General features: G+C 39.2%; 1 protein-coding gene across 5 annotated transcripts in view; it reads left to right on the top strand.

Moving 5' to 3' along the window:
- Phka1 (phosphorylase kinase regulatory subunit alpha 1) overlaps positions 1-25512 on the top strand; it is a 138765-nt gene that overhangs the window by 76367 nt on the left and 36886 nt on the right. For 3 of the 5 annotated variants that reach the window (XM_063280283.1, XM_063280284.1, NM_022626.2), the window contains exons 15-21: positions 10009-10118; positions 11414-11558; positions 15761-15839; positions 17391-17560; positions 19693-19869; positions 21339-21430; positions 21907-22046. In XM_063280283.1, the coding sequence (XP_063136353.1) occupies positions 10009-10118; positions 11414-11558; positions 15761-15839; positions 17391-17560; positions 19693-19869; positions 21339-21430; positions 21907-22046 (913 nt within the window). The remainder of the gene's footprint in view (positions 1-10008; positions 10119-11413; positions 11559-15760; positions 15840-17390; positions 17561-19692; positions 19870-21338; positions 21431-21906; positions 22047-25512) is intronic. The other 2 variants (XM_006257102.5, XM_063280285.1) reach the window with 1 other exon arrangement.

Below are 25512 nucleotides of genomic sequence, written 5' to 3'. Positions count from 1 at the left end.
GTTTTCCTCAATGATCTCCACGGTGGTTCTTAATGAAAGAGATAGTCCGTGTTCATCCATACTGTTTATTGACTATTCATTGTGGAAAATGGGTGCATACCACCCAGAGATTAAATACCTTTTGTAGGAAGGAATGTCTGGGAAGGGAAGCTTATTGACTAAACCCTCAGGGCTTCTAGGTCTCTAGATACCTCCTTAGCATGGAGAACTCTGTTTTGATGTACGTGACCATAGGTTTCTATGTAGGGAGTGTGGTCATGTGACAGGGCCCGGGTAGGAAGCAGGTGAACCTCCTACCAGCCTCTCTGGGTCACAGGACTTTCAACCTGTCCAGCCTTACCAAGTTTCCTGGTATAGCCCACTGCTCCACAGGCCCTAAGTGTAAATTACATGTATCTCTGTAACAGGGGATCAAGAGGAAGATCAGACTGTAGAAATAGGAGTTATAATGTCAGAAGCAGGAGATGGGAGTGATAATACAAGCAAAGGAATGCAAATATCTAGATTCTGAAATTTAGGAACTAGAAGATAAATGAATTTCTCTCTGGATACTTAGGTTTTGAGTTTTAGCTCTGTAGTGCTCTTTTTGGACTACTTATTTCTAGCACTAATAAGGGTATACATTCGTGATTCTTTTCTAAACTTTTAAATTTCATTTTTTAATTCATTTTGGTAAGTGTGTGTGTGTGTGTGTGTGTGTGTGTGTGTGTGTGTGTGTGTGTGTGTGTGTGCACGTGCGCGCCAAGGTGTATGTATGAAGACCAGAGGACAACTTGCAAGAGTTGATTTTCTCCTACTATGTGTTACCCATGGATTGAACTCAGGACATTATACTTAGCACCAGGTACCTTTACCCCTAAAACCATCTCACTGGCCCAAACTTGTACTGTTTTAAGCTATTATATTTATGGTTGTTCATTATAGTATCAACAGGAAATTAACACAATCTTAAATCAAGCCACAAAAGGTTGTATTTGTAAATTGGATTATAATATAACTTGTATATTATACAAAAAGATAATTTGTAAATTATATTATAATCTAATTGTAGATTTGATTTTTGATTAAGTATATAGCTCACTAGAGTGCTTATCTGCCATGTTAAAAAAAGGGCCCTATTCTGGGGTTGGGGATTTAGCTCAGTGGTAGAGCGCTTGCCTAGGAAGCGCAAGGCCCTGGGTTCGGTCCCCAGCTCCGAAAAAAAGAAGCAAAAAAAGGGGGGGGGCTCTATTCAATAATTATCTTATAAAAATTATATACATTGCCAGTTTAAAATCTTAAAAGAGTGCTTCTTTAAAATATCTCATGACCAAGCCTACAATTATATTATTCCCCAGGAGGCTAAGAAAAGAGAATTATGTGTCTCAGCCTGGGTGTGGTGCTGCATAGGCAGACCCTGTGTCTTCAAAATACAACTGTGACAGTTTCAAAATACCAAAATTGCTTGAAATACACATCAAACAACAGTTACTGTCCTACCAAGAATAAAGAACTACTTCCTCACTAACTTGACAGCTAAATAGTTTTTATGCCTCATTCTAGATCCTTTAGAGTTCATGGGCAGCTCCTTTTTAATCTTGTTTGTTTATCTATTTATAGACAGGGCCTCATGTTGCCCATGCTGGCCTCAAATTTCTAGGCTCAAGTGACACTCCTGCCTCAGTTTCTCAAGTGCTGAGCATAGGTGCCCACCTACCATGCTGTTATTTTAAGTTATGAGACTGATCATCTTTATGAATTTATTGAACTTAATAACTATTAAATACAAATCTTAATACAATATGAATTCCTTTCTAATATGTAAGTGCACATAGCTTGCTTTTTATAGTTAGATTGAGTGTACATATATTGTGTTTGTGTTTGCCTAACTTTTTATATGCATCTTATATTAAAATAAATGTCATTCCATAAAATTATAATAATTACCCCCTTATTTTTGAAAGTCTGAGTTGTTTCCAAAGGTTTTGTCCTTCTATAAGTGCCTATATGTAGATCACTGTTTCCTTGGAGTATATTTTCAGAACAGGTATTCTGGGTAAGTATAAGATTATCTTCTTAGCATTTACAACATGCTGCCTGACTATACCTCAGAAAAAACAAATAATTAACAGCATTGATTTTTATATCAATAAGATATACCTTTATGTTTTTAACTACCCCACCAACGGTTGGGTTTTATTATTTATTTTGTTAGATTAATAATTTTCATATGCAAAATTATTTTAATTTCCCTTAATTCCTAGCAATAGCACATTTTTTCCATTTTGATTTGTTTAAAAATTTTTTGTCTACTGGTGTATAGTTATATAGTGGCAAGTAAATGCTTTTATGTATATCACTTTTTTAAAAGTGCCACAGGGAGGAGAGCTGGCCCTGCCTTGCCTGTGCAAAGTGGGAGAGCTGGTCCTGGTGGCATAGGCACAGGAGAGCTGATGGGCTGACCAACTGAGCTAACATCCAAGCCCAGACCCATGGCTTTGAATGGGCTCATTCCAACATCTACCTAATCTGTCAACTGCTAGAGCACATGAAGGGGCTGGTCCTGTTGACCCAAAGCTGCAGGATCTCCATGACACAGGGCAATAACAGGATATCTGAGAGGAGTCCCAGTGAAGATCCTGTATTGATAGCATAGCAGAAGTCAGAGGCCTTGATCCAGACCAGTGACTCATTGCAATCAACATTTGCAAGAAAAGAAGTGTGGACAAAAGGGTATACTGTGTGATACACCCTGACATAGCATATCTTCCATGGCAAGATTGTTTTTGTTGTTCTTTCCAAGGGAAGGTTGCAAGGGTGGAGGGCAGATATGGAGGGATGGGGAGATGAGTGGGATTGGAATGCACAATGTGAAATTCACAGAGCATCAACAAAAAGTTTATATATAACATATATATGAACTTTTAATTGATGAATAAATATGTATATGTGATGTGTGTATATGTATGTGTGTATATCTATATATTTGTATGTATATATATACACATGTATGTGTATATATATGTGTATATATATATATATATACCTGTGGTGCACACATATACACACATATAGAGAGAGACAGAGACAGAGAGAGAGAGAGAGAGAGACAGACAGACAGACAGACAGACAGAGAATGTTCCAGGCAGCATGGTGGCCATGGCAAGAGGATTATGGTAAGTTCTAAGCCAGCCTGGGTTACAGGATAAGTTTCATGCCAGCCTATAGTGTGAGACCCTGTCTCAAAAAGTTCCATTTATATATGTGCACATAATACATGTATGTATATTGTGCTCCTGGATAAATCTAAGGGATCACACACTTGTTATAATGTCATATCTCTAAACTCCTGAATCTGTTTTGTTGATGTTGAGAGATATTAAGGAATAGTGATTATTGCTTCCTGTTATATTCATATTTGGATGTGAGGTTATGTTTTGTAATTTTCTTCTCTTTGTTTTGTTGGCAAGACAATTAGTTTCTTGCTTTTTCTAGGGTGTAGTTTGCCTCCTTATGTTGGGCTTTACTATTTATTATCCTTTGTAGGGCTGGATTTGGAGAAAGATATTGTGTAAATTTGGTTTTGTCATGGAATATCTTAGTTTCTCCATCTATGTTAATTGAGAGTTTTGCAGGATACAGTAACCTGGGCTGGCATTTGTGCTTTCTTAGGGTCTTTATGACATCTGTCCAGGATCTTCTGGCTTTCATAGTCTCTGGCGAAAAGTCTGGTGTGATTCTGATAGGTCTGCCTTTATATGTTACTTGACCTTTTTCCCTTACTGCTTTTAATATTCTTTCTTTATTTTGTGCATTTGGTGTTTTGACTATTATGTGACGGGAGGGGTTTCTTTTCTGGTCCAATCTATTTGGAGTTCTGTGGGCTTCTTGTATGTTTATGGGCATCTCTTTCTTTAGGTTAGGGAAGTTTTCTTCTATGATTTTGTTGAAGATATTTACTGGTCCTTTGAGCTGGGAGTCTTCACTCTCTTCTATACCTATTCTCATTAGGTTTGATCTTCTCATTGAGTCCTGGATTTCCTGTATGTTTTGGACCAGTAGCTTTTTTCATTTTCCATTATCTTTGACAGTTGTGTCGATGATTTCTATGGAATCTTCTGCTCCTGAGATTCTCTCTTCTATCTCTTGTATTCTGTTGGTGATGCTTGTATCTACAGCTCCTTGTCTCTTCCTTTAGTTTTCTAATCCAGGGTTGTTTCCCTGTGTTCTTTCTTTATTGCTTCTATTTCCATTTTTAATTCCTTCAACTGTTTGATTGTGTTTCCCTAGAATTCTTTCAGGGATTTTTGTGATTCCTCTCTATAGGCTTCTACTTGTTTATTTATGTTTTCCTTTGTTTCTCTAAGGGAGTTCTTCATGTGTTTCTTGAAGTCCTCCAGCATCATGATCAAATATGATTTTAAATCTAGATCTTTCTTTTCTGGTGTGTTTGGATATTCCGTTTTTGCTTTGGTGGGAGAATTGGGCTCCGATGATGCCATGTAGTCTTGGTTTCTGTTGCTTGGGTTCCTGTGCTTGCCTCTCGCCATCAGGTTGTCTCTGGTGTTACTTTGTTCTGCTATTTCTGACAGTGGCTAGACTGTCCTATAAGCCTGTGTGTCAGGAGTGCTGTAGACCTGTTTTCCTGTTTTCTTTCAGCCAGTTATGGGAACAGAGTGTTCTGCTTTCGGGAGTGTAGTCTTTCCTGTCTACTGGTCTTCAGCTGTCCCTGTGGGCCTGTGTCCTGAGTCCACCAGGCAGGTCGCTTGGAGCAGAAAACTTAGTCTTACCTGTTGTCCCGTGACTCAAGTTGCTCGTGGCAGGCTGCTTTTGAGCTCTTGGTGAGGGCGGCAACCAGGAGGGCCTGTGCAGCCTTTTCCCGGAGCTCCCGTGCACTGGGGTCCCAGATGGTGTTAGGTGTTTTCCTCTGGAGTCATAAATGTGGGCAGAGTGTAGTCTCTTCTGGCTTCCCAGGCATGTCTGCCCCTCTGAAGGTTTAGCTCTCCCTCCCATGGGATTTGGGTGCAGAGAACTGTTGATCTGGTCCCTTCAGGTTCTGGCGGTGTCTCGGGCGCAGGGGACCTGCAGCTCCAGTGCCCTTATCTACCGGATCCCAGAGGCCATATACAGTTTCCTCTTGGGCCAGGGATGTGGGCAGGAGTGGGCAGTATTGGTGGTCTTTCCCACTCTGCAGTCTCAGGAGTACCCACCTGTCTGGGTTGTGAACTCTCTCTCCCAAGGTTCTTGGGAGCAGTGAGCTTCGGGCTGGGATCAGTGAGGTTGGGGCTCCAGCTAAAAACCGGAAGTGCCTGGTCCCAGAGGAATTTTGCCCCTGTGTGTCCTGAATCCACCAGGCAGGTCGCTTGGAGCAGAAAAGTTGGTCTTACCTGTGGTCCCACGGCTCAAGTTTGCTTGTGGGTGGCTGCTTTTGAGCTCTCCGTGAGAGCAGCAACCAGGAGGGCCTGCGCTGCCTTTTCTGAGAGCCCCCGTGTACCGGGGTCCCAGATGGCTTTAGGTGTTTTCCTCTGGCGTCAGAAATGTGGGCCGAGTGTAGTCTCTTCTGGCTTCCCAGGCGTGTCTGCCCCTCTGAAGGTTTAGCTCTCCCTCCCATGGGATTTGGGTGCAGAGAACTGTTGACCGGGTCCCTTCATGTCTGGGCGGTGTCTGGAGCCAAGATTTTTTTAAAAATTAAAATTACAGAGTTCAGAATTAGCCTTATGGAAATACCTGCTAAGAGAGGTAGTCCTAAATCCTACCTAGACTATATTTATTAGTAAATTATGAGCATTTGTTACCTCCTTTCAGTGAAAAAATCAAACTTACCTACTAGAAACCCAATGTGAGGATTAGTTTTAGCATTCCCAAAGTAAAACCAGGGATGAAAAGAAATTCTTTGATGTCTGTATATTCTGCAACTAATAATTTCATCAATATTTTCTAAGAAATTATAAGGCATTGATGAGATCTAAAACATATGAGTTATATCTCAAATCTCTTAACATGTCATGGTTACCAAAAAACACCCAACTTTGAAATACTATTTATTTGATGGTTGATTGGTTGCTTTGTTTGCTGTTGTTATTGTTGTTGTTGTTTGTTTGTTTGTTTTGGTTAGGTTTTTTATTGTTGTTTTTTCATGACACGGTTTCTCTGTGCAGTTCTGGCTGTCCTGGAACTCACTCTGTAAACCAGGCTGTCCTCAAACTCAATAGAGATCCATCCAACTGCGTCTGCCTCCTTAGTGCTGGGATTAAATGTGTGTACCACCACCTCCTAACTTTGAAAGACTATTTAAATTTGTTCAATCATTGTGGCATGTGGCATAAAGTTTGAGTATGATAGATTAAATGTATATGACTATTTTGATTAAAGTCTGTTTCTCTATTTGAGTAACTTAATTCTATTTACAAAGTTTTGTACCTTTGTTGCTATAAATAATAGACTAAGTAAATAATGGGTATTCTTAATGGGTTTCCTGTCACTTGAACAGTATATTAATTAAAATCCTTCAGAAAAAAATGATAGGATGGAACATATATAGTCCTAGTATTTAGTATACTGGCAGAAAGGGTAAAAGGTCTTGGGACCCTTCTCAAAAAAATTAAAAATAAAATAATGAAATTTAGATGGAAAATTAAGGGAATTGCACTCAAGTGGCAGAAATAATATTGAAAATGAAGAACAAAACTGGAAGACTCATACTAAAGTCAGCACATACTACAAGTCCTCAGTAATCAAAATGTATGGTGCTGGTATAAAGTTGGACATAGAGAACAGTAAACTAGAATGAAGGAACCAGAAATAAAGCTTTTTATTTGTAGCCAGATGATCTTCATTAAGGATGCCACTGAATAGGGAAAGGACAGTCTTTTCAATGCATAATTCTGCAAAAACATGTCTACATGCAGAAAAGTGAGATTTATTCCTTACCTAACTGTATACACAAACAAATCATCAAAATATAAAATGTAAAACTAAAATTCTGAGAAGAAAACATGAAATGTTTTTTGCCATTGGATTTGACAGTGATTTCTTGAGTGGATATGATTCCAAAAACATAGAGGCAACTAAAGGATAAAATAGAGAAATGGAACTCCATCAAAATAAAACCTAGGTGCTTAAAGAGAGCCATCAGCAAAATGAAAAGGCAATTTTATACAACAGGACAAAATATTTATATATTATATATGATAATGAATTGATTTTCAACAAGCATTAAGAACTACAATTCAACACAAACTATTAACAATTGATCAAAATCGAGCAAAGATTTAAATGTCTTTAAGTCTGGTGAAATGGATCAAACGATAAAGGAATTCATTGCATAAGGCTGACCCTCTGAGTTTGGTCCTCACAACCCATGTAAATGTGGAAGGATAGATCCATCATCATAAAGTTGTTTTCTGACCTTTATGCGTAAACGTGCATACACACACACACACACACACACACACACACACACAAAGAGGCACACAAGGCACACAGGCATACCAGGAGAGAGGGAGAGAGTATTTAAAAAGTAAAAAAGACTTCTTCAAAGAAGAAATTCAGAGGGCCAATAATTAGATTTTTAAAACCTGCTCAGTGAGCATGGCTGCTCAACTATCTCCATAGTTGCACATGCCAAGGAGTCTAGTAGGGTCATATCAACATCTTTTTTATCTTTTTGGGAATTCTCTACACTGATTTCCAGAGCAACTTCACTAGTTTGCAATTACACCGAGAGTGAATGAGGCTTCCCTTTCCCCACATCTTCACCAGCAGTTGGTGTTGCCTAAATAAGATGTATATAATGGCAATGCCAGTTGACATTCCATTGTGGATGGGAGAAATCTTACAGTGCCCCACCCCTGGATGAAGAGCTACAGGCAACTAATGGCTGGTAAGTGAATGAGAACCAGGATTCTCCGGGAAACAACCCATTGATAGATTTTCCAATCCTATATGGTCAGCCTTGAACACATACATATAGGCAACACTAAATGGACTCAATAAGATGTGTTTTTATATATGCATATGCATGTATATACATGTGTGTGCATTATAAAATATTAATAAAGAGGCTTTGAGTTTGAAAGGTATTTGTGAGGGATATAGGTGTTCAAGGGGGTGAAAATTATGCAAATACAGTACTTATATGAAACTCTAAAAAGTAAAACTAAAAACATGTCAAAAACAGATCAGTAGGGATATATAAACCAAAAGTACAATGAGATACCTCTTTACAGGTATTATAATGACTGTTGGTGAAGATTTGTAGAAACAAACACTTGGGAACTGGTGGAGGAATTTTAAAATGGCAAATTGGCTGTATATAAGGGTGATGGTTCCTTAAAACATTAAACATGTGAGCTAGAGAGATAGCTCAGTGGTTAAGGGCACTTGTGTACTTGCAGAGGACCAGGTTCAATTTCCAGCACTGGGATGGTAGCTTACAACCAGCAGTAACTCAAGTTTCAGGAAAGCCAATTCCCTCTTCTGGTCTGTTCTGATACTGGACTCATAATACATACATATACATAGAACAAGAATAAATCTTTTTTTTAAGTGAAACATAGAACTGGTATATGATTCGGGAATTCTAAGTATATGCAGAAAGGGAAATGGCAGGAGAAAGCTGAATACATTTTTTCTACATTACTGTCCAATATTGTTTACAAGCGCCAAAACATGGGAACACTCCCAATGTCCATCAGCGATTGACTAGAAAAGCAAAGGTGGCATATACAGGGATGGAATATTAGACCTGGGAGGGAAACTCTAATATGTGCTATGATATGTATGAACTTCGAAGATACTATGCTGAGTGAAACAAACCAGCTAGGTATAAAAGAAAAGATAGTGATTCTAGTCAATATGAGGTATTTTGAGTAGTCAAGTTCATAGATGCAAAGTAGGAATTTGTTGTCAGAGACTGGGAGGAGAAGTGTTTAATGGCTATAGAGTTTCAGTTTGGAAAGAGGAAGTAGTTCTGGAGAGGTGAATAGCAGTGGTGTTTACACAATGATGTCTTTAAAGGAAGTTACTAAACCGCACTCTTAAAATATTAAAATGATAGATTTTACGTTATGCATACTTTGGTGTAATCAAAAAATACTAGCAAAGGCTCAACTGGCAAGTGCTTTTACCATCATGAGGTCCTTTACTAGTATTTCAGTTTGATCCTAGAAACTCAAAGTGAGTTCAATCTCAGACCCAAAGGAATGAGCACCAGCTCACAAAGGTTGCCCTGTGACCTGCATATGTGTCACGTCATGAGTGTCCGTGCACATATACACACACCGTATACAATAATAGTTAAGGTCTTACTAACAAGAACTCGTGGATAGAGCCAGTTTTGATGTTAATTCTAGAACAAATATGTATTATTCAGTGGAACTTGGAATCTAGCCAAGGCATCGAACATTCTCTGGTCTGTTCCTTTACAACGTTTGGCGGGGGGCATTCCTGAGGGTGACACCTGAGGGGTTCCACCAACCTACATATATCCTTATGTGCATGTTCATGAAAAGGTTCATGTTGCTGAAGATAACAAATCAAGTACTCATAAAAATATGTTGTAGCCAAAAACATGTAGTAGGGGTTCTCTCAGTACTGACAAGAATTGGTATTCAACGTATCTCAGAGGAAAACATTTTTAGAACAGTATGTGAAGTATTTACTGCTCTGATGATAGGAAAAATTCATGTCAGTGAATGAACAATTTCCTTATTGTACCTTAAACAATATTTAATGTGGTTTTATATTTATATATAATATATAGTTATATATGAATATAATATATTTAACACAGATATGGATTGCAAGATAGATTCAAATTTTAGAAAGCTAAACTCTAAAAGGAAGTCATGTCAAACTCAAGGAAATGAGGTGGCTGTCTCTCTCTCTCTCTCCATATACACACACACACACACACACACACACACACACACACACACACACACACGTACATTGTGTTATCTGTATAAACAAATACTGCTTTAATTTGTACACTACACATTTCCTGATCATTTCTCAATTCTATGTCAGGATGCAACAGTAGAATGAAACTCAGTGGACGACCCTACAGGCTCATGGGTGTACTTGGAACGTCAAAACTTTATGACATTCGCAAAACTATCTTTACTTTCACTCCACAGGTGAGTGGGATAATTTGCAAAATTCATTGAGATGAATGGAAATAAAAGGGAGAGAGACTGCAGAAGTAAAGCATTTGCTGGAATTGGATTAGTCAGACTCCCACAGGGCCTTGCATATCTCAAATGGCTCAATAAGTGTTTGTTGAATTGAACCAAATTGAATTTGCAGCATAGACCTTTGCCAAGTGACTGTTAGTACCAACAGTAGTCCCGGGTGGTAAATTGTGATTGTGATTTTCTAAATGTTCAGGTCCTTACATGGTTTTTCTTATTTTCAGAAGTTAAACGAAGACTGTATTTATCCTTTATGAGTGAAACGCAGCCTATTTTATTTAAGTGATAAATTAAGTGTTTCCTGTGGTGAAGGAGTGCTTTCATTTGCATGGAAAACTTCAGTGTCCTTTAAAGAAAAGTATCAGGACTATTAAGCTGTAATTATACATATTGGTGGCCTGACATTTGTTAATTACATAATAATAGATCTAAGTTCAATTGCACATGGGTATGGTAGTAGAAATTATTTTTTGGGAAGTAAGCCATGCATGGTGTCACATGCTTGTAATCCCAGCACTTCAGGGGGTGAGGCAAAAGACTCATATGTTCAGTGCCAATCTGGGCAACATGGTTAGCAAGGTTCCACAGGAGCATTCTGTCTCAGCCAAGAGCTGAAGCTAGAGCTCAGAGGAAGTATTCACTAAACATGCACTAGGACCAGGGTTTTAACTTCAGCACCACAGTAAATATTTTCTGGAAGGAAAATTTAAATTCCCTGTCATATCTAAACCAGTGCTGCTGAGACAGACATAGACAAAAGATGAAGTGATTCTCCACTCTATTTCTTACTTTTCCATTCATTGATGAGATGGGTGTGTGAGTCCACGTACTGTCTTTGAGTCTTATTCTTCATATTAAAAGAAAAAGGGCAAGTTGGGACTAGTGGTGCACGTCTGTAACCCAGGCCTCAGGAATTCCTAGAGTAGGGAGATTACGAGTCCAACCACTTAGGAAGAAAGGGAAGAGGGAAAGGAGGAGCTGCCTACAGTAGTCGATTATAGGACTAAATGAAATTATACACTTGAAAAGATTTGTAGGCACCAACCATTTAAAATTATGAGACACTATTGTGCCTACTATTGGCCATCTCCACACTTCGGAAATTAGTAGCCATTAAATTTGAGAGTACTGTTTTTTTTCTGTGACGTGCATGCCTTCTCAATAAATGAACATTGAAATCGATGTAGTATGTGCTGTTTGTAGAGCAGACTTTTCTGCATGATCGCTTTTCCTTTTCTCAGTTTATAGACCAGCAGCAGTTCTACTTGGCTCTGGACAACCAGATGATAGTCGAAATGCTCCGGACAGATCTCTCCTACCTCTGCAGCCGGTGGAGGATGACAGGCCAGCCCACCATCACTTTCCCCATCTCACACACCATGCTGGGTAAGGGCTCAGGGAAGCAGGGACTGAGTGCACGTTTGAATTAAGTCCCATGTGTAGTTCTTCAGCATCCCACAGTAGAGCTGCTCCTTACAAACCGTACAGCAGTACGTACCAGCTTATCTTTTGTGCCAGACAGTTTACTAAACTCTGGACACAGTGGGACAGGCAGGGACAGTTTCTGCTCTATTTAAGCTTATGTTTTAGGAAGTGAAGACAGTGAGTATGAAACAAATGGATACCTAAGAATATTTCAAGTGGTTTGAGAGCCATAATTGAAAAATGGAGCAGAGAATAGTTTCCGATAATGATTTCTGAGGCACTTTTCCAAAAACTGTATTCAACAGTTGTTTTTTTTAATTTTTTTCTTTTATTGGATATTGTCCTTATTTTCATTTCAAATGTTGTCCCCTTTCCAAGTTTTCCCCATTAAAAGCCCCTATCACACCCCCCTGCTTCTATGAGGGTGCTTCCCCACATAACAACCTTTTCCCACCTGCCTCCCCGCCCTGGCGTTCCCCTACACTGGGGTATCACACCTTCACAGGACCAAGGGTTTCTGTTCCCACTGATGCCCTACCAGGCCATCCTTTGTTACAATATGCTGCTGGAGCCATAGGTACATACTCCATGTTCAACAGTTGTTTTTAAAGACAGTGCTAGTACATCTCCATCTATTTCATTCCAGTGGATCATCAAGATTTATAGGGAAGCTCCCAAGTTCTCCTCCCTAAGCTTGTCCCTAAACAGGAAGATCTAGGCTGGGGAAAGTGCAAAGGCTTTTGGGTTGTGTTGGGGGCAGGGAGAGGTGCTTCCTTACAAGGGAAGTCTTGGTCGTTGTGAGTTCCTGCAGGATTAAAATACTGAGGCTGCTTCTTTCTTTCTGTGTCTCTGCTGTTGCTTCCAAAGATCTGTGTGTACTGCCAAAATGCATAAAATTCCTTTTCATTAAAAAGAACCCTTTATCATGAATCATTCATAATCCAGACAGACTGGGAAGACTTTTGGTTGCATCTGAAAAGGGCTTCAAAATAACAAGAGCTGAGAAAGTAGGGTAGTCTTTGTTCTTTTTGTCTTTCTTTCTTTACTTGAGACAATTAACAAGTGTCCATTTAATAACTAATGTATTCTCACAATTGTCTTCAAATAGTGTACAGTCTTAATTTAGAAGGCAAAGTGAATAGATAAAAGTAGCAACAATGATAGAAGCAAATCCAAGGCAGTAAATTCAGAAGTATGGAGGCACGGAAACCTGCCAGGGTGCCAAAGAAAAATTTTCACCTGATGTGACACTTAAGCTTTTGGAATTGCTTTTGGTTTTTCTTGTTAACAAGATTTTATTTTAATGTATGTGAGTATACAGACAGGAGCATGTGTCCACAGAGATCAAAAGAGGGCATTGATAATAAGCCAATTCAAGCCAAATTAAAGTATAAAGGCAGGTTTATTGGGGGCAGCTGATCTCACAGGAGAAGGTCAGGGAAGTTGTCAGGCAGACAGGGTAACAGAAAAGGGGGTGATGTGCAGAGAGAGAAAGTACACCTACATAGAGAAAGGAGAAATGCAGATAAAGGCCAAGATGTCTGAGGTATGTAGTGAAGGCCTGAGCCCTTGGGCTGGAAAGTTCAGGGTAGAGGGCAGGCTATGCCAGCCAGGCCTTGTAACTGGTGGGGACTAGAGGACTCTATGAGGACCTGAATGCCAGGTCAGCTTAGGTATATTAAATATGCACCTCAGCCCTTTGTCCTGAGTCTGAAAGCCAGCTGGCGTCAGATCCCCTAGTTTTGTGACACACCTGATGTGGCTGTTGGGAACACAGCCTGGGTCATCCAGAACAGCAACAAATGCCCTTAATTACTAGACAGGCTTTCCTCCCCTGACTCTCTTGGAACTTTGTAGACCAGGCTGGCCTCAAACTCTGCCTGTCTCAAGATCTGCCTGTCTCTGCCTCCCAAGATCTGGGATTAAAGGCATGAACCACCCCCACCATGGGATTGTTAATCTTCACATCGGAGGAGGAAAGAAGAATGAGATCTAAACTGGGTTGGGGGCTGCCTTGAGTGAGGCCTGGAGAGAGGGATGAGCCTGTACGTGAGGCTGGTGAAGAGGCCAACTGGAACATACACGAGAGAGTACCATGATTAGCAAAACCAGCAAAGCAAGGTAGGATCAGATTGTGAAGACTTAGACTTCGAAAATCAGCAGAGACATTTAAAACAAGTAGAAGTTATATAAGAGGTTGAAACCTTCCAAAGTTTTTGAGTAAGGAGTGATATGAGGAAACCCTTCCAGTTAAGGTCACAGGCCTCCGTGTCCAGATGCTCCTCTGAGCTCTGTGCAAAACAGAGGATTTCCTTTACCAACTGGGCTTCCCCTTCTCTGCCCCTATCTGGGGAACCCGAAATCTTCCTACAGAATGTCTTGTGGCCTTGGTGAGACTACAGGTTTAGCTTCCTTTCTCCCCATCAGAACCTGTCCAGCAGGCACCTGCAATTCTTGGAATGCTTCTCCATGCAAATGAGGCGTTCCTCAGTACCCTAAACTCTGGCTGCCTCTTTGAAGCTGGTCATCTTCATGGCTGGTAGCCCACAACCCCTGAGGAAAAGGGAAGACCACAAAGTGACATGAATTATATTTAGGGGATATTTGTTGTTGACAGTAGTAGACTGACATCAGGGAAACTAGTGAACATGTGAGGTAACGAGATAATAGTCTACATTGGTGGTATTGAAAATTGAAGAAAGCCATTTATTTTGTTCCATTTTCTTTTGCTCTTTAATGCTTTTGACACCAAATTTTACTCCATGGCCCAGGCGGCCTAGAAACTCGCCAAGCTGAACTTATAGCAGTCTTCCTGCTTTAGCTTCCCAAATGCTGAAATTACAGGCATTTGCCAGTATATCTAGCTATTTTATTCCATGTATTTATTCTGGTTTTCTTTGTTTTATGTATGAATGTTTATAAATATTTACTTAGTTATTGTATGTAGTGGCTCTTATGTCAAAGTCAGAGGACATTTGCAGAGGTTGGTCCTCTCCCTCTATTATGTGGGTTCCAGGGATCAAACCCAGGCCATTAGTATTGGCAGCATCATGCCATCTCACTGGCCCACTTTGATTTCTGAGACTGGATCTTATATAGTACAAACTGTCCTCAAACTTGATATATATCTAAGGTTGGCTTTGAACTCCTGATCTTCCTACATCTGCCTCTCAAGTACTGAAATTACAGATGTGCACCACTATGCCTGGCTTTTACTGGTCTTTGTTATTTTGTTTTGTGTTTTGAAACAAAGTCTCAAGATATATCCAGGCTATTGTGGAACTCATTATATAAACCACCCTGGCCTTGAACTCATATCTTCCTGTCTCTGCCTCCTGAGCACTGTTAGAAAGGACAAATTGGAAAAGGCAAATCACAAGACTATCATCAGTTTTATATAAAGCAAATAATTAGTACCTTTCTAGAGGAGTTTAAGCATATGCACATGTTTGCACACACCAAGGCTCATTACAAGATACGTATCATAATGATAGTCCCAATGATGCCAGGAGAATGAATATTGACCCAAATCATCATAGCCAAATTAATTAAAGCAAGCTTTTTTTCATGTGCAGATGCTGCCTCCCCCTCCCCTAAAGTGTAATTTAAGGGGTCAGCGTTGGACATAGGAAAGGCAAGAGTTTTTATCAGGGGTAGAGTTTTTCCAAATGGGATTTTTGGCAGGCTAATAAGTGGGGTTACAGAAACAGCATAACAAGATGGTCATCACAACTTTTTGGAACACAGACATGGTTGCAGTTTCCTGGCACAGGCAGCACAGAACCATTTGGAGTTAAGGTTACCGGTGGGCAATCCTTCAGAAACAAAGACTTGATCATAAATAGGAAGTAACCTAGCTTTCCTTCAATATACAATAGCTTTCGATCCTAAGGTGGAGGTGGGCTGGTTCATCAACAGTATGTGTCATAAACATTTGATAAATAGTGCTGGGTACTTGCAATAAACAAGATGATGCCTTTGAAGACCTTTACCATTTGTCCGTTCTGCAGTGAAGTTGATTCTCACATTAATCAGTGAAGCTCAGGGTGGTCAGTAGGAGTGCCTCGTTACTGGCACTAACTGGACAATGTTTGAAATAATTGAATTTTCCCCCTAGTTCTATGATAAAATGACAAATTTTTTTTTAATATTTCCCTTTAAAGATGAAGATGGAGCCAGCTTGAATTCAAGTATCCTGGCAGCACTCCGGAAAATGCAGGATGGTTATTTTGGTGGGGCCAGGTAAGTGACATATACCCTGAACCAGGGGAGACAGAGCACAAGAAACTGTCGATAATGCTTGAGCCCCGCTTATAATATGAGAGAGTTAAAATTAGATTCGAATAGATACTGCAACAAACAGACTTAGAAGACTCCACCGCAGTCTCTCCCAAGACATCATTTCAGAAGGCACTGTAGAGGGGTTAATCTTTATGAATGATAGGATTTCTGTTCTAGTCCTGGTCACCAAGTGTCTTCGTATCCCCTTCTCAAAAGTCTTTGAGCAAATGGTACCAGCTTCCATTGATTCTTGCATGAAGGAATTATTACTTAGTTATAAAATAGTCTTCTAGAAATTTGTCTGCATACTACATATAAACCAAGGCTCATTTGACAGTGTTTCTATCACTTTGTAGACATGTATATTTGGAATTCTTATACATAAAAATTAGTCTTATTTTGTGGTTTACGATTAATATATATTCTTTGGATTCTTATTTTATTCAACATATCATGGCCCATTCCTATCGGCATTTCTTTCATTTTTCAAGTTATCCAAGGTCTGGCCATTGGTAACCCCTTTAAACTGACTTCTGTAGAAAATTAATGTCACTTGGCAGATCTCTGAGTTCAAAGCCAGCCTGGTCAATAGAGTGAGCTCCGGGATAGCCAGGGGTATACGGAGAAACCTTGTCTCCGAAACAGACAAAAAGTTAGTACTACTAGCTTCACTTGGAATTGTGAAGGGGTTGAGGATTTAGCTCAGTGGTAGAGCACTTGCCTAGCAAGCGCAAGGCCCTGGGTTTGGTCCCTAGCTCCGAAAAAAAAAAAAAAAAAAGAAAGGAAGAAAAGAAAAGAAAAAGGAATTGTGAAATTAGCTTCTTAAGTAGAAACTGATATGATTTGACTTAATTTATTACAATGTATACAATGTTCAGATTCGGTCTCTTATTTCCAAAATGGTCCTTTGATGGTACCTTTAAATTTTTTTGAGATTTCTTTTTATTTTTATTCTATGTGTATGGGAGTTTTGCCTACAGGTATGTCTGAGGTTAGCAAGCAGCAACAGATCCCTTCAAATTGGAGTGAGAGACAGTTCCAAGTCAACATGTGGGTGCTGGGAATTGGGCCCAGGTCCTTTGGAAGAGCAGTCAGTGCTCTCAACCATTTAGCAGTCTCCAGCCCCTGGCGGTATTTTTTAAATGATGTTATCTAGAGCTGTGTGATTTCTTCTCATTCTCCATCTACTTCTCTAATAGCTAATACAATTTTTAGCAGACACTCAACATAGTATACAGCAATGGAAACACATAGAACTAATCTATTGGAGAATTGTAAACTCTAATTAGTGGCCTTTCTTTTAAAGTCTCCACAACACATTTAAAATATGCTTAGCATTCCTTTATTCACAAGCGTGGCTTATTTATTCATGTTTAATTTTTGGACTTGAGCAAAGGGTTTTTGTTCATGCTAGGCATGTACTTTACTAATTGAGCTATACTCCTAAAATTGTGTTACCTTGAAAAAGATATTGCCTAAATTCCTGTTTTCTGTGTACCCTCTAATTATAAGGATCCAAACAGGTAAGCTGTCAGAGTTTTTGACAACATCTTGCTGCACACACTTAAGCTTCATGGACCCTGGACCCGAGGGTAAGCTGTACAGCGAAGATTATGATGAAGACTATGATGATGAGCTGGACTCTGGCAACTGGATGGATAGCTATGACTCAACACGTAATGGTAAGGAGGCCTTAACCAGTGCTGGATGGCCAGACGAGTGGCACAAATGATGGTTTAGCGTCATTGTTCAAAAATCAGGCTTCCAGCAGCCTCATATCCTATGATCCTCACTCCTCTTGGACACATCTACACTTCTACTTTTCTTTGGCTTCATTTTCCTTCCTTATGCTTATCTTTGGTTTCTGGTCTAAAAACACTGTGGTGCCTGATTTTGGAGTGTGGGGCTAGACTATACCTTACTAAGGTTAGGGAGGATTTCTTTCTTGAGCATTGGGAGTAGCTGGGGACTTGAAATAGAAACAATGGTGAGTAAAAAATAGTAGATCAATTGTGTAGTTGAAAATACCATATATATATATATATGTGTATATATATATATACACATACATACATATAACTTTTGGCATTAAGAATAAATAAATATGAAATTTGATTAGAGTTATGTTTAAAGTTTCTCATAATTCAAGGTATTATATTTTACATACCATTAGAGACATACATTGATATTTATGAGGTCTGTATAGTTTGAAAAGCCTACTCAGAATGCCTGTTGCTTTATGTGACAAACTAGACAAATAATGTATATTTAATAAATGCTAAGGATATGAACATGATGCTATGACGAAGCACTCTGATAGCATGGATTTAAAATGACTGAGAAGCACTGACTGCAGTGACAAAGTACTGACCTATGCAAGACAAGAATTACATTGTTTGGATCCCAAAAGAGAATGGTCGATAAGAGAATGGTTCTTCTAACTACCTAAATTTTGGTGGACCTGTTTTTGTTGTCTGGTATTTGACTGTTAGCATCTATTTTAAGATACTAACAAACATAATCTCATATGTAATAAAAGCCGACACATTAGAAGTAGTAAGTAGTACTTTTTTATTTGGGCTCAACACTTACCTTATATCCTTCTTGGTTTGCTTAGTGTTTCTTCTTTCATAAACCATTTTTAAAATTAAATGAAACTGATATCCCTTTACTCAAGTATTTGGATTATACTCAAGGTTATGATACCTGTCACTGGGATGTCATTGTGTATGAGTTCCAGTCGTGCAGCTCTGCTAGTTCCCATTAGTCACATCAGATCACTGACAGGCTTCTGAAGAGGTCACTGAACATTGTCCAGAACCAGATGATGCATGACTTTGGTACTGATCCCAGCACTGTGCTTCTCTAACTGTAACATTATGAATGTTCATAAAGTATGAGGTTTCCATTCTCTGTATTCAGAAATGATTCTAGGTCTGTCCAGCCTTTGGACATGGTGACATGATGTCATCATCTGCAAAGTTCATGCTCAAGAATTTTGCAGTAGAGTTACAGAAAAAAATCTCATGTTTTGAGTAAGCTCATGATTTTCTACCAGGCCTTATTCATAGCTTTCCTTGGCTTCATGCGGCATAAGAGTCATGAAACTGGACATCCTTGTAAGATGTATACCTGTAAGAGAGTGAGTCCAAAAGAAGGCAGAACATACATACTTTCTATAACAATTCTCAGTGTCTTAGACACTGCCTGTTCCATGGTAACAACACATATTTGGTAAATAAATAAATAAATAAATAAATAAATATTGATTAAAAGCAGTTTGTGTTCAATAGTCCTATCTTCACCAATGACATAAAGAAGCTATTTTGTTAGTGTTTAGAACTAGTGCTTGTACATTCTGTTTACAACCAACTCAGTATATGGTGGAAGACTTCTGCCCTTTTCTGACATTTCTTCCCAAAAGTCTCTTCTACTAGTGGGACTTGAAGGGCCCTGCCCTGCTCCTTCTCCACTGTTTGTCCCCTTTTTGCCACCACTGCTGTCACACAAAAATAATGAAATACTTGCTCTGCTTGTTCTGGAACAAACTACTTTTATGCTTTCAGTAATTTTACCCGTGTCTCAGCAAAATTGAAGAGCAGGTGGGTCCTGGTGAATGGCCATAACCTCTAAATCTTCATCTATGAGGTTGTGTAATGATCACAATGTGCTCCTTTTTCCTTCATGAGCTAAGAACAGCCTACTTCTGACAGTGTTTTAGGTACAAGAGCCCTTCATTCTGACTGCAGGATAGATTTTGAAATAACTAAAATGTTCATTTTTGTCTCTTCCCCTTTCTCAACTAACCTTTCAGCTCGCTGTGGTGATGAAGTTGCCCGTTATTTAGACCACCTTTTGGCACACACTGGTCCCCATCCTAAACTAACTCCCACCTCACGGAAGGGAGGGCTAGATCGGTTCCGAGCTGCTGTGCAAACAACTTGCGACTTAATGTCCTTGGTGGCCAAGGCCAAGGAGCTGCATATACAGAGTGAGTAATGCCATTAGTCCCTAGCGTCAGACACAAGGTGGCATGAAGCCCAAGATGGGGGGCAGGACATTGATTACATCATAAGGAGGAAGTTGGGTTTATTCATTGCTTTGTTCCTGGCCTCTTGGGTAGCACCTAGAATTTTGTAGGCACTCAAATACTTGTAAAATCACGGAATTAGATATAATGTTGATATGGAGACTGTCATATAATCTGGTGTAACCAGGAAAACAGCAAGACATGGGACAAAAGAGCATATTCAATTTTAATATAGAAGTTAGATGTGGAAGAAGAGCTTTCTCATTTGGAAAGTTACTTCTTTGAAGGTAATTTTGTTTAAAGAGAAAGCATCATTAGCATACTATAAAACAGGTGAAACAGACACAGAGACTGACTCTCTTTAGCTACAACTAGCTCTCCCTTTATGCCCACTATAACTGGGCACCCAGTTGTTCTAGGCATGCAGATCTAGGATAGAATAGTGATTCTTCACAACATCGCCACAGTCCTCTGCATAACCAGTACCTTCCTTTAGTAGTTCTTTCAGAGGAGGACACCTTCTGTATATTTGAATAGTAGCCATAGTTCCTAAGACTGTGCAGTATTTCTATGGTCATTACACATGGAGGAAGTGTAGGGCTCCTTGGCCACATCTACATGACTTGAATGTTACATTATACCAGGATGAGAATGTTTGAGATGCATGCTCTTTTACCTAAATCTTCATTGACCATTACTAACCAGATACTAAATGTGAGCACAAGTTTAACATTGAGAATAAGGAAAAACTTAGTATACACTTTGGTTATGTTCCCTATAGAAAGAGTTTGTGCAAGGACAAGGATCATTAAGTGAATCAGGAAACCCAAATTTAATTTCCAGACCTGTTATTTACTTGATTGGCTAGTTATTTGAGCTCTGAGTAGTCTCTCTGTATAAAATGTTGAAAATGATATGCAGGTCTCTCCTTGGAGGTTATGGTAAGTATTTTAACTATGTAAGTAAAACATTTTAGGAACATCTCAAAGTTGATCAACAACTCCATGTTTTTGATTCCTTAGCTAGATTCATCCACTTCCAACCTCTACAGATCAAATATTAGCCTAGGAAAGCTAAGAAAAAGTAAAATGTAACAGTTTTTTCTCTACGTGTTTTGTTAGATGAAAATATCAGTGATAGCCATCTTTTTTATAGTGATCACACTAGTAAACATAACATAACATAGACATATCCCGTGTCTATTTGATGGCACAATTACAGAAGATCTTTTCAAAAACATAGAAATATTTATTACATTAAAAATTATTTAATATCCTATATTTCTTTTTATTGAAATCAGTGAAGAAAAGTTTTGTCATTTTTTTCTGTAAAGAAATGGGCCATATGTTACCTTCTTGCTGCGGTCAATGATGTATTTTATTAATTTTTTACTTATCTTAACTTTTCCCATAAATGTCAACTTCTTGCAGATGTTCACATGTATCTTCCTACAAAGTTATTTCAGCCTTCTCGCCCTTCACTCAACTTACTTGACTCACCTGAATCTCCACAAGATAGCCAGGTAACTGTGGACATAGTTCTGTGAGCTTTTTGAAAAAGTCTGTCCTTCTTAATGAAAGTAATAAAACTAGCCAGTATGAATGCTGGTGTTCAGCAAAACTCTATCAGATGAAATGCATGCCTTTTAAAGGTTACTCTTCAAGCAGGTAAGGTTCTCTTGTTAGACTTGGAGAGAAACTACATAGCTCTGTCAGAGCTTGTTGGTTTTGTTGTTTTGGCCTTGCTTTTCATTAACAGTTTGGAAAACAAATTGAGGCTGAGTCACAGGTAACCCAGACTGGATGTTAAGTTACTTATGTAGATGAGGATGGCCTGGAATTCCTGATCCTATTTCCTCAGCTTCCCAAATGCTAGGGTTACAGATGTGCACAAGCATATCTGGGGAACATTTGGAAAATTCTTATAGGAAAGATTTCGAGGTGGAAAGATAACTCATTCCAAGACCTTAGTTTCTTTTCATCATTGCTTACTCCAAAGGTTCCTTCTGTTCGTGTAGAAGTCCATCTTCCTAGGGACCAGTCTGGGGAAGTGGACTTCCAGTCATTGGTTTCACAGTTGAAGGAGACCTCAAGCTTACAGGAGCAAGCTGATATACTCTACATGCTATATACAATGAAGTAAGTAATGGATATTATTGGTATACTTTAAGGTACATATTGTGAGGAAGTACAACATGTTAGCTATAACAAATACCCAGGGTAATCAGCTTAATAAAAGATATGTTTAAAGTCAATTGCTTATTTTAGTATTTATAGTTTTAAGTTATTTATTATATATATATGAGTGTTTTGCTTGCATGTATGCCTATGAACTCTGAGGCCAGAAGACAGTGCCAATCCTGTAACTGAAGTTATAGTGGTTGTGAGCTACCATGTTGGTGCTGAGAATTGAACCCTGGTCCTCTGGAAGAGCAGCCAAATGCTGTAACTGCTATACAAACTCTCTAGCCTAACTTGTCCTCATTTTACTGTTTTTCCTTCTGTTTCAAACTCATTTTTAACATAGTTCAGAAAACTTTGGTTGTTGGTAAGAATACTACAAAGAATTTTAACAAACGATCAGGTCTCTACTCATGTTTAATATAGTTTTATACTATGGTAGACACCTAGCTCTCCTGAATTATTTATTATTCAAGGGTAAGAAGTATAAAAAGTCTCTAAATAATAATCTTCCAAGAAAAATTAAATGTAAAAAATTTAAAAAATAGGAAACAATGCAAAAATCAATGCTTCAAAAGTATAGAACACACAAGATATTAAACTAGATAATCTTAAGTTCTGAATAAAAGATAGTCAACACCCAAAAATAGTAATCTGAGTTTTATTGTTGATTATTTTAACTATATAAAAGTGGGTTTTTCATATGAAAAAGAGAAAAAAAAGGTTTTATTTTGGCTCATAATTTTGGGGGTTTCACTCTATGATTGGTTGGCCCTAATGCTTTGGGGTCTGTAATGAGGTACCAGATCATGGCAGCAGAATAGGCTAATAACTGGGTTACAAGAGAGAGAAAGTAATAGAACAGTGTCCTAATATCTCCTGCCTAGAGGGTCAAGGGTTTAATCACTGAGTTGTAATTCGGGATCAGCAGAGGCCACATCAGGAATCAAAACTGGGTGACCCTTTCCCTCTCTAGGGTGGTATAGGAAAAAGCCTCTTGGGGAGCTTAACCTTCTGTCAACAGTGATAGGACCCTCCTGCTGCATATCAAAGCAAGCTGAAATCAGAAGCCATACTTCATCTCCAGAAAGCAGTAATAAGGCAACACCCCCTTCCCCTAGTGGCACATTATCAGAGAAACCCTGCTGGAATGGGTTAATAAGTTCCACATATTCTAACATATTACCCCAAGTGTCCAGGATACCAGTGAAAATTGATTGTCACACCAAAAACCCGGAATTCCTCAACTTGAACTTGCAAAAGGAATTGCTAGAAGCAGCAGAGATAAGGCAGATGCTAGGATAAACAAGAAAGCTTGTAAAGGGACTGTCAAATGCATCAACAAATGATTACAAATACCCCAGAAACAAATGAAAAATGCAGTGTCTCAGTACGGAGGTAGAAAGCACAAATGAATCCTAAATAAAAATTTTAAAAATTAAAAATACAGTAACCAAACTGAAGCAGTGGAATGTAAAACTTGCTGTCTGTCTGTCAGTCTGTCAGTCCATCTGTCTGTCTACCTATTGTTTTTTCAAAACAGGGTTTCTCTGTGTAGCCCTGGCTGTCCTGGAACTTGTTCTGTAAACCAGACTACCCTGTAAGTCAGAGATCAATCTGTCTCTGCCTCTCAAGTGTTGTGATTAAAAGCATGTGTCACTGCCATCTGACTCTAAGTGCTTTTTAAATATCTATATTAGTTCTTTCTACTTTTGGTTTGTCCTATAACTTTCACATTCTTCATTTTGCTGAGTGAATCCTTTTTTTATAATTTTTTTATCTTTATTAACTTGAGTATTTTTTATTTACATTTCAATTGTTATTCCCCTTCCCGGTTTCACGGCCAACATCCCCCTAACCCCTCCCCCCCTTCTATATGAGTGTTCCCCTCCCCATCCTCCCCCCATTACCATCCTCCCCCCAGCAATCACGTTCACTGGGGGTTCAGTCTTGGCAGGACCAAGGGCTTCCTCTTCCACTGGTGCCCTTACTAGGCTATTCATTGCTACCTATGCAGTTGGAACCCAGGGTCAGTCCATGTATAGTCTTTAGGTAGTGGCTTAGTCCCTGGAAGCTCTGGTTGCTTGGCATTGTTGTACTTTTGGGGTCTCGAGCCCCTTCAAGCTCTTCCAGTTCTTTCTCTGAGTCCTTCAACAGGGGACCTATTCTCAGTTCAGTGGTTTGCTGCTGGCATTCGCCTCTGTATTTGCTGTATTCTGGCTGTGTCTCTCAGGAGCGATCTACATCCGGCTCCTGTCGGTCTGCACTTCTTTGCTTCATCCATCTTGTCTAATTGGATGGCTGTATATGTATGGGCCACATGTGGGGCAGGCTCTGAATGGGTGTTCCTTCTGCCTCTGTTGTAAACTTTGCCTCCCTATTCCCTCCCAAGGGTATTCTTGTTCCCCTTTTAAAGAAGGAGTGAAGCATTGCTGAGTGCATCCTTATGATGCTATTTAAACATCTTCCACTTTCCTTTGTTTGTATTGCCTATAAATTGATAGTTATTGCCACAGGTTTGATAGATTTGGATTCAATTTTTAAAGCAAGACAAATTCAGAGGTGGTTATATCATACCAGAAAAACATGTAATGTGTGGCTGTTACTTTTTCTCTAATGTGGAGCGTCAACCCCCACCCCCAAGCTTTGTACATGTTAGGCAAGTGCTATCCTATGATTTGGACTTAAAGCTAATCTTGGCTACATAGTGACTTCAAAGCCAGCCTGAGCTACACATAGTGTTTCCAAAAAATAATGGCTAGGGATGTTGTTCACTTACATAATATGCAAAAACTCCTGGATTCTATCACCAATATGGTAACAAGAACAACAAGAAGATTAGTCAGATATTTTTCACCTATACTGGCTTTTCTTCTAATGATTTTAGTGGCTAACACTGGCCACTCCGATCTGTCATTTTATGAGGGGTTGCCAAATCTTGTTTTCAAATCTACACACAGATCTTTTTAATGCGCTCATTTTAACAAGTTCATTCCCTGTTGAAATTTCTCCAATTTGTTTCTCTTAATCAAAATCAAAAAAGTTCAAGAGTTAAGGTAGCACACAGGAGCCTCTATAATAAAGTTCTCACCTGCTTCTAGAGCCCTCTCCCTGTGCCCTGTAATTGGGGTTGTAACCATACCATGCCGTTTCTCACATCTACATGTTTGCTCTCCCTTCTCTTCTCTCCCTTCTCCTCTCCCCTGCCCCTCCATAGATGTGATCTCCATTTACTCTCAAATATTCACTCAGGCTCTATTTCCCAAAAACCTGTAAACCTTTTGCATAAGCACACCATAATGATTAAAATTTATTCTATCTGTGGGGACCTTCTTGTCCTCCTTCTTCAGACTGATTCACAGTCAGCTTCTGACACAGCCTCAAAGAAGCTAGCTTGAAACCTGCCCCTTTCTTCTCCTCTGCT

This window comes from Rattus norvegicus, chromosome X (assembly GCF_036323735.1).
Source record: "Rattus norvegicus strain BN/NHsdMcwi chromosome X, GRCr8, whole genome shotgun sequence".
NCBI classification, from domain to species: domain Eukaryota; kingdom Metazoa; phylum Chordata; class Mammalia; order Rodentia; family Muridae; genus Rattus; species Rattus norvegicus.
This window is presented reverse-complemented; position numbering and strand designations above follow the sequence as displayed.